At 49.0% G+C, this 8699-nt stretch overlaps 1 protein-coding gene across 3 annotated transcripts; it reads right to left on the bottom strand.

Moving 5' to 3' along the window:
• Positions 1 to 2495: 2495 nt before the first annotated feature.
• LOC100382229 (uncharacterized) lies at positions 2496 to 8166 on the bottom strand. 3 transcript variants are annotated; one of them, XM_035959204.1, is made up of 19 exons: positions 7923 to 8166; positions 7415 to 7845; positions 7073 to 7199; positions 6884 to 6955; positions 6714 to 6788; positions 6529 to 6600; positions 6265 to 6426; positions 6082 to 6156; positions 5926 to 5997; positions 5759 to 5830; positions 5587 to 5655; positions 5416 to 5490; positions 5237 to 5308; positions 5024 to 5158; positions 4459 to 4934; positions 4222 to 4374; positions 3787 to 4143; positions 3453 to 3688; positions 2496 to 3322 (listed from the first exon to the last, which is right to left on the bottom strand). In XM_035959204.1, the coding sequence occupies exons 2-19, from the start codon at positions 7683 to 7685 to the stop codon at positions 2804 to 2806; spliced, it is 3090 nt and encodes a 1029-aa protein (XP_035815097.1). In that variant the 5' UTR covers positions 7686 to 7845; positions 7923 to 8166; the 3' UTR covers positions 2496 to 2803. The 3 variants fall into 3 exon arrangements, with proteins under 3 accessions (XP_035815097.1, XP_008643850.1, NP_001350232.1); XM_008645628.3 differs by having other exon boundaries at positions 7415 to 7651; positions 7923 to 8110; NM_001363303.1 differs by having other exon boundaries at positions 2602 to 3322; positions 7415 to 7951.
• Positions 8167 to 8699: the final 533 nt, after the last annotated feature.

The raw sequence follows: 8699 nt of genomic DNA, 5'->3' as shown, positions 1-8699 counted from the left end.
TTGCTCATCAAGACTAACATCGCCATCCTCATACCCCATGGCACTGAAATCACACTTCATATACTTTGTTTTAGACCTACTAAGCCTAAAATCTTTTGCTTCCAGCATCTGCCTCCACAATTCCAACTTTTGCGAAACATTACTCCTACTCTCCTCAATAAGTACCACATCATCGGCAAAAAGTATACACCACGGTATATCTCCTTGTATCTCCCTTGTGACCTCATCTATCACCAAAGCGAAAAGATAAGGGTTCAAAGCCGACCCTTGATGTAGTCCTATGTTAATTGGAAAGTCATCGGTGTCTCCATCACTTGTTCGAACACTTGTCACAACATTAGTGTACATATCTTTAATAAGATTAATGTACTTTATTGATACTTTGTGTTTTTCCAAGGCCACCACATTATACTCTTAGGTACTTTGTCATAAGCCTTCTCCAAATCTATGAAGACCATATGCAGGTCTTTCTTTTGTTCTCTGAATCTCTCCATAAGTTGTCTTAGTAAGAAAATGGCCTCCATAGTTGATCTCCCAGGCATAAAACCAAACTGATTTTGGGTCACGCTCGTCATCTTCCGCAGGCGGTGTTCAATGACTCTCCCATAGCTTCATTGTATGGCTCATGAGCTTAATTCCACGGTAATTAGTACAACTTTGAACATCTCCTTTGTTCTTGAAGATTGGTACTAACGTACTCCACCGCCACTCGTCGGGCATTCTGTTTGTCCGAAAGTTGGTGTTGAAAAGCTTAGTCAGCCATACTATCGCTATGTCTCCAAGGCATCTCCATACCTCGATAGGGATACCATCAGGGCCCATCGCCTTTCCTACCTTCATCCTTTTTAGCGCCTTCTTAACTTCATACCATTATGCAAAATAATGGTTTACACTGTTTTACACTATAGACTACACTGTTTATAGAGTAGAGCTTGAAATAGAAGATGTGATGAATAAAATTGTTGGAGATAGTCTTAGGCCGTGCTCAACAACGCGTACATATGATAGTGTAAAATACTATCTTGTACTGTAGACTTTACTATTTATAAAAGTGAAGTTTGAAATAAGGAGTGAGATAAGTGATAGGATAGGAAGACTGTTGTAGATAGTCTTAGGCCAACAAATCTTACATATAACCATACAAAACATTGTTTTGTATTATATATTGTATTATTTACAGAGTAAAATTAAAATAGGAGATGAAATGAGTAAAGATGCAGAAGATAGCCTTAGCCTCAAATCAGGCTGAGAATGTATCCTAAATTAAATCTGGACTTTTCGCCCAACCAATGATTGACATATTTTAGAAAAAAAACTTCGACTAAAGGTCTAAATCTCTACCGTATAAAGCACCAGTTTTTCCGGTTTTCACGGTTTTGCAGTCGTCCTGTGTCACTTAGGGGTGATAATGGATTACGATCCAAATATTTCTTCATAATTTGTTTGAGACCTTAACTAATTTTAATTAAAAAATAAATAGAAATAGAGTCTGATTTTAATCTGGTTCGATCATTAAATTTTATAGTATTTGGACCTTGATTGTTGGCTGCATCCACATAACCAATAGAACATATATATTTATATGTTTTATTAAAATAAAGTCTATCCATATAATTTTATAGTATTTGGACCTTGATTGTTGCCTGCGTCCACATAAACATATATATTTATATGTTTTATTAAAATAAAGTCTATCCATATAATATATAGAAATTGTAGCAATGTACAAGTAAGTGACTAGTTTAATTTATGGGTTATGCACGGGTGATGTTCCTGATGAGACTAAGGACCTTCAAGCAGAGGGTTGCTCCTAGATAGGAGGGTCTATAAGCCTGTTCGTTTTCATCTTAATTCATATGGATTGAATTGATTGGGTGAATTTAAATCTATAGCAACTCAAAATCTCTACTAATCTTTTTCAATCCTATTCAATCTATGTGGTACCTACAAGGCCTAATTCTTTTGTCTACTATTGGTGTGAGGGCTCTCCTTATTTTTTATGGTTTAATTTATTTATTTGCTCCACCAATTTTCAAATCCATCCTGACAAAACATTACATATGGTCCATATGGAACCCACCACCCGTCTTGCTCCACTAGGAGTCCTCAAATTACTTTGAGGGCCGTAATAGGGGGTCCTGCTCGACTTCTGCTTTTGTCTCAAGACCTCAAAGTAGAGACCCTGCTTTGTCTTACAAAACATTAGAAATCTTAGTGAAAGCAGTGAGAGCGAAGCAACTAGCCACACGGGAGAGTTAAATAGGCCTAATGTTTAAGAGCAAGGGAATTGGAGGAGATTGAAAGATTAAAATCTCTTTCCATTCAATCTCCTTACTCTTAAACAAGCCCTTAGAGTGGCAAGGAAACCGCTTTACTCGTGCTGATGGAATTGCTTAGACCGTTTTCAGCAAACCGTTCATATGGTCATACAAACACTATTAGAGTGTAATGTTTCTAAAGTAGATTTTGAAATAGGAGATGTGATAGAAAAGCTGTTAGAGACAAACTTAGCAATGTGGACTTAAGTGACTATTTGCCCATAGACCAAACACCCCTGTTGCCACCTTTGTTCTATGATACGGTTGGTATTCCTCTAGTCCGTAAACAACAGTTAGCAGCACTTTAGAGGCAGACGAGTTTGATCTTGATGCGTCTCCTATTAACCATACAAATTCACTAGTCTCCCACAAGTATTAAGCTCAATGCAATAAAAAGGTTACCCATATCTCTCTTCATTTCGTCAAGCCAATTGTTGGGAAAGGAAAAGGCCGAACGAAGAAGATAGCCTCAATCCAGAAATCAGCTACTTCGGTTCGACCTTTGATTGGAAAGAATATCCTCCGCTGTACTCGAAGGAGTCGGTGCTCACGTCCTTGTCCTTTTTAGGGAGGGGAGGATCGTTGTACGGGTGGCGAGGAGCCCCCTTCGTAACGTCGAACTCGGTCGCGGACGTCGAGGCAGACGTGGAGGCGCTGCTGAGCCCCTCGCTCTGCAGCATCATCTCGATCTCCTTGACGACCTCGCTCATGGACGGCCGGGCTGTGGCCACCTCGTCGACGCACCTGAGGGCCAGCTGGACGAACTTGCCGAACGCCGCGAGGTGGTTATTGGTGCTCATGATCCTTGCGTCTACCATGTCCTTGAGCCCGCAGAACTCGGCGTCGTCGGCGTCGAACACCCTCTTCGCCTCGCGGACGATGTACTTGCCCTTCTCGATCGGCTGCTTCGCGACGATCAGCTCCAGCATGACCACGCCGAAGCTGTAGACGTCGCTCTTCTCGGTCAGCTGCTGGGACATGTAGTACTCAGGGTCCAGATAGCCCTGCACGTTTCCGGATGAAGCAACGCAAGGTCAGATCACCGGAAGCGGGAATCGTTCGTTGGCTGCAGCGGATCGGATGACGGATGCAGTGACAGCGCTGCTGATCGATGAAAACTAGTCGGCGGCGTACCAGTGTTCCTTTCACTTGCGTGCTGACGTGGCCCCTCTCGCTGTCGGACACTAGCTTGGAGAGGCCGAAGTCGGCGACCTTGGCCGTGAGGTGCTCGTCCATGAGGATGTTGCTGGACTTGACGTCCCGGTGGATGATTGGCGGGTCGGCGAGCTCGTGGAGGTAGGCCAGCCCGCGCGCCGCGCCAAGCGCCACCCGGAGCCGCTTCTTCCAGTCGAGATGTAGCCCGCTCTTGCCTGCATGCAGTTTCCAGTTTCATCCCACCCAGCTGACAGCTTCAGCGCCGGCATGCAGTTTCCAATTCTAATCTGAAACAGTCGTCCGTCGTCCTTACCGGCGAGGCTGTCGCGCAGCGTGCCGCCTGACATGAACTCGTAGACGAGCATCTGCTCCCCCTGCTCGAAGCAGAAGCCGAGGAGGCCGACGAGGTTCTTGTGGTGCACGCGCGAGAGCAGCTCGATCTCCGTCTTGAACTCGTGCCCGCCCTGCATGGACCCCTGCTGCGCCCTCTTGATGGCGATGAACTGCCCCGTCGGCAGCATGCCCCTGTAAACCTTGCCGTACCCTCCGTAGCCGAGCTCGTTCGCCTCGGCGAAGTTGTTGGTGCTCCTCTTCAGCTCCTCGTAGGAGAACCACCTCGCCCCTTTCAGCCGCGGCGCGCCGCCACGCTCTTCGCTCCGAGCCCACGACGCTGCCGCAGTTGACACGTACAGCGTCGTCAGTCTCCGCACTGTACTGTCAGATGAACATGGCATGACACAAAACGTACCAAAAGGACCGCCAAGCTCCTCCTTCGCCTTCTCCGCCCGCCGCCTCTGAATGAAAGCGTAGGCGGCTGCTCCGGCGAGCGCAACGAACAGGACGCCGCATCCCACCGCTATGCCGACGATGACGCCCTTGCTCTTCGACGATTGCTCGCTTCCTGCGACCATCGAACATTGAATCCGGCATGTCAACCTGTCTGTTTGCAAACGTCCACTTGTTCAGAAATGTTCTTGCTCTTGACCTGGGAACGGGTACGGCGATGCGATGAAGTAGTAGGGGCCGAACTCCTTGGGCGGCTTGAACGTCTGGTTGCTGAGGTCGAAGCCGATGCGCATGACCTCGGAGCGGTTGAAGTAGGCGCCGCTGCCGGCGGGGAAGAGCTTGACCTGCACCTGCATGTAGGCGTCGCTGTTGAAGAAGGGGTCCTGCAGGTAGACGGAGCCCGGGGTGAGGGCCAGCTTGGTCCACAGCATGCTCTCCAGCTCCTGGAACGCCGTGTCGTTGGCCACGTCGTGGAAGAAGGGCGCGCGGAAGTACATGACGCCCTGGTACGGGTACGCGCACAGGCAGCTCTGCGGGCTCAGGCTCTGCCCCGCCGGGCAGGACCCCGAGTAGCACTTCACCAGGCTCGTCGAGTAGGGCGCCGACAGCGGCCGCTGCGTCGCGCTGCAGTAGGGCGTGTTGGGCAGGCGCTCGCACACCGGGTTCCCGGCCAGCCTGAATAATCCAGAGAGGGATCAGATGGAGATGCCACAGAATGTAATCCAGCAGAAGCAGCAGGAGTGGGGGCGGAGGCGGGCGCTCACGCAAGTGTGCCGTTGTAGCTGGAGGTCACCGTGAGGGAGGCGAACTCGTTGTCCTTGAAGCTCACCAGGCTCAGCTCGCTGCTGATGCTCCTGCCCATGTCCAGGGTGCCGTTGAAGGCGTTGCCGTCGAGGATCCTGCACAAAGTTACCAGTTGGTCACGTCATCTGATCATTTCACGACCCAAGGTTGGTGAGTACTGAGTGAGCACTTACACTTGATTCAACTGCGGGCTGCTGAAAAGCCTTGTCGGCACGGTGCCGTAGAGCCTCCCAGACTGTATGATCCTTGATGATGAACACACAAACATCATGTCACTTTTGTTTTACACACGCGTGCACGCGCGCGCACACACACATACGTGAATCTGCAAAGGTTTAAGGAAGAAACTTACAAAGCTGAGAGCTGTGGCAGCCTCCAAAACCACGCCGGGCATGGTGAAGGATCAAATGTGTTGTTGCTCAGGTCGCTGAGGTGTAATTGGACCAGAAGAGTTTCAGATTAACCTTATCCAGTGATGGGTTTTAAATAACACAAGTAGATCTTCATGGTGCTCGTTGCTTACACGTAATTGAGAAGATCCATCCTAGTTAGATCTGGCAATGTTCCGGTGAGCTGGTTGTTGGCCAAGTTGCTGAAAAGCATAAGCATGCCGTGTTGAGTGTAACTGTACCCTCTCGTACACTAAAATGCACAGCGGCTAAGTACAGTATTGTGCAACTCTTGAACTGACTTACAGTTCAATGACTTTGGTGAGGTTATTCAGATTTAAAGGTACTTGGCCAGAAAGGGAATTCCTGTCCAGCCGTCTGCTCAAACGACATGCAGAGAAGGGGGAATGTTCGTCAGTTTCATATTTGGTACTAGTAAGATGTACAGTTCCTTCCAACAAAAGGAAACTTACACAACTTCGAGTGTACTAACAAACCCAAGAGAGTCCGGGATATTCCCGGTGAATCTGTTTCCATCGAAGAGCCTGCGTCAAGTATCTTAGGGGTGTCAGTAAACATCGGTGGATTGCAAAAGCAGCCTTCAAACAGGGGGGGTTTCACGAGCTCACAAGTGGATCAAGGCCATCTCCGGGCTGAAGAGAGCGTCGGGGATCGGACCAGACAACTGGTTCTTGTTGAAGTGACTGCAGAGAAACATTCAGAAGAACAAATAAAACCAGGGCGCTTCGGTTAGCCATTCGTCCGTTTCAGGTCAGTGACTGATAGATGAACAGCAGTCAGCAAAAACCTACAAGTGTCTGGTTTTGATGAGCTTGTCTAGACCCATTCCGCCGTCTGTCGAGACCGGCAGGGGACCGCTCAACTGATTGTCGGCGATGTCAAACCAGTAGAGGCTCGAGAGGTTTCCCAGCGAAGCTGGTATTTTCCCAGAGAACTGGTTCGAATTCAGTGCCCTGGAAGGGGATGATCGATGTCAAACTTTATATAAAAAAAAAATAGCGGGCTTCAGAAGCGCGAGAAGGACGGACACTACAGCTAGAACGAGGAGTTCTTACATGTAGGACAGCTTTGGCAGGCTTCCTAGCTCATCGGGGATGGTGCCATGGAAACTGCAACCGGACAGAATCCTGCACAAAAAAAGAGAAACCGTTACTGTTTACCTTCTCAAAACAAAACAAGGCAGCAGAGAAACTAAGAAGGAGAAGAAACACACAGGAGTGACGCGTCATCAAGAACTTACAAGGTGGTGAGCTGCTTCAGGTTCCCGATGGTCGGAGTGAGCACGCCGCCGAGTTCGTTGTTGAATGACAGGTCCCTGCACACGCACGATTAGCCAAGCCAATGGTTCACACTTCACCGTGGCAAACTGCAAGAGCAGTAATTATTAGCTGGGTGAGTGATTCCACATACATGGATTGCAGGTCACTGAGCTGGCCTATGTCAGCAGCTAGACTTCCTTGGATGCCCATGGTGGAAAGTTTTCTGAAAGAGTCCCATGCATGCAAGTCAAGCTCAAGCAGACTGAGTATAGTGGAATGAGTGTGCAGTGGAGTTTTTTTTTTTTTTGTGTCAGAGCTGTGCGCGCGGACGGACACCTACATGGAGATCACTTTGTCGCCGCCGCACGTCACGCCCTCCCACGGCGACTCTCCGCAGGGATCGTCGGACTGGCCCCAGGACGGCGGCGCGTTCTGCCACTGATCCATCAACGCCCGGAGCACGGAAGCTGCAACGGAACTCCTCGTTTCAATTGATTCTTTTTTTTCCTACTCTACTACGTACTTGAGTAGATCTTTCACTTTTTACTAAGGGAACTACTAGTATCACAGTTCCCTGATCATGGGCAGAGAGAAGCCAGAGCAATCGAGCAGAGAAGAGAAGAGAACGGTATCGATCTGAGAGCAAGTGAAAAATGCATGGTACTGAATGCATGGTACTCACTGTCCTGGCTGTCTGTCGTGCCCGAGCACTGTTGCGCGCACGCGGAGAGCAGGACGGCCACGGCGAGAAGGAACCCCATCGTCGTCCTCCGGCTGCACCCAGCTGCTGGCTGCTCCGTGCGCGCGGAACCCTGCATGCCGAGGTCGCGGCCCCGAGGTGCGGTTTTAGGTCGCCCAGCCCAGCGGACACTGCCACTCAGCAAAAAGCTCGTGGGGGGCGCAGCAGAACAGCAACCACCTGCACCACAACCGAACTCCATGATGCGCCTCATGATGAGGTGTGCAGTCAGTGCACCCAACGGAGCCAATAGACAGGACGGGCCGGGGGAAATGGTGGCGTCGACTTGACTTGAAAGCGAAGCCAGGCTCCGATGGAATGGAGCACTAGCTAGCTAGCTAGTCCAAGCACGCCCAGCCCACTCCTACCGCTGCCTGAGCAAGAAAGAGCTAGCAGTCATCCGCACGCGGCATAACCCTCGTTCTACGGCAAGTCCTGAGCATGCCCGTACCGTACTGCGCCTGCGCTAGTGTTTGTTCGTGGTGACGGTGCCGATTCAGAGATTAGTGATGATGACGGTTGTTCTAAAGAGGAGAGGCAATTAGGTGGGGGATTAAACAAACACTATCGCCCATCATTTGGCGTGCTTCTCTGTAGAATCTTTTGGTTGGTGGAAAATGCAGAGAGACATACAAAGGTGTTTCAGAAGAAGAAGAAAAACTGTAGAGATCGCTGAACCGGAACGCGCCGAGAGTTGCTCCGGCGACAGGGAGCCTCGATTTGCGAAGATAAGCCACGGCCGTTGGGACGTGACGTCGGTTGGGACTGATAGTCCTCGTGCCCACAGTGAAGTCAATTTGATGCTGCGGGCCGGGATGGTGTTGCAAAATTCCAGATAAAACGACACCTAGATGGAACCTGGTAAAGGTTTTCTCTGATTTTTCTCCGACGGAGAAGACCCGCCTGTCTGACTCTGACCTCAGTTCTGCTGTTTCTCATCTATATATGATATATCTCTCATCTTTCATAGTTTCATCACTGTTCACTGTGGCATCTTGCCTTTTTTTTTAGAACCGGAACACACACACGCATCTTCTACGAACTGCATTTTTGTCCCCTTTTTTTTTGACCGCAGCATGGTTAAGGTTATCTAACAGTTTACTCATCTTCATACTCATATTAAAACATACTCTATAAAAAATGCAGTTTATAGTATAAAATAGTGTTTTGTTCACAATTTTCAAGCATCGGTTTCAGCTCGTGTGTTCTACTGGATTTGAGGATTGTA

Source organism: Zea mays, chromosome 1 (assembly GCF_902167145.1).
Source record: "Zea mays cultivar B73 chromosome 1, Zm-B73-REFERENCE-NAM-5.0, whole genome shotgun sequence".
NCBI classification, from domain to species: Eukaryota; Viridiplantae; Streptophyta; class Magnoliopsida; order Poales; family Poaceae; genus Zea; species Zea mays.
This window is presented reverse-complemented; position numbering and strand designations above follow the sequence as displayed.

Coding starts and splice junctions, on each gene's coding strand:
- LOC100382229 (XM_035959204.1), bottom strand. CDS start 7,685: ATGAGGCGCATCATGGAGTTCGGTTGTGGTGCAGGTGGTTGCTGTTCT. Junction 6,789..6,883: donor CTCAGTGACCTGCAATCCAT/GTATGTGGAATC, acceptor GTGCGTGTGCAG/GGACCTGTCATTCAACAACG. Junction 5,656..5,758: donor CTCACCAAAGTCATTGAACT/GTAAGTCAGTTC, acceptor TATGCTTTTCAG/CAACTTGGCCAACAACCAGC.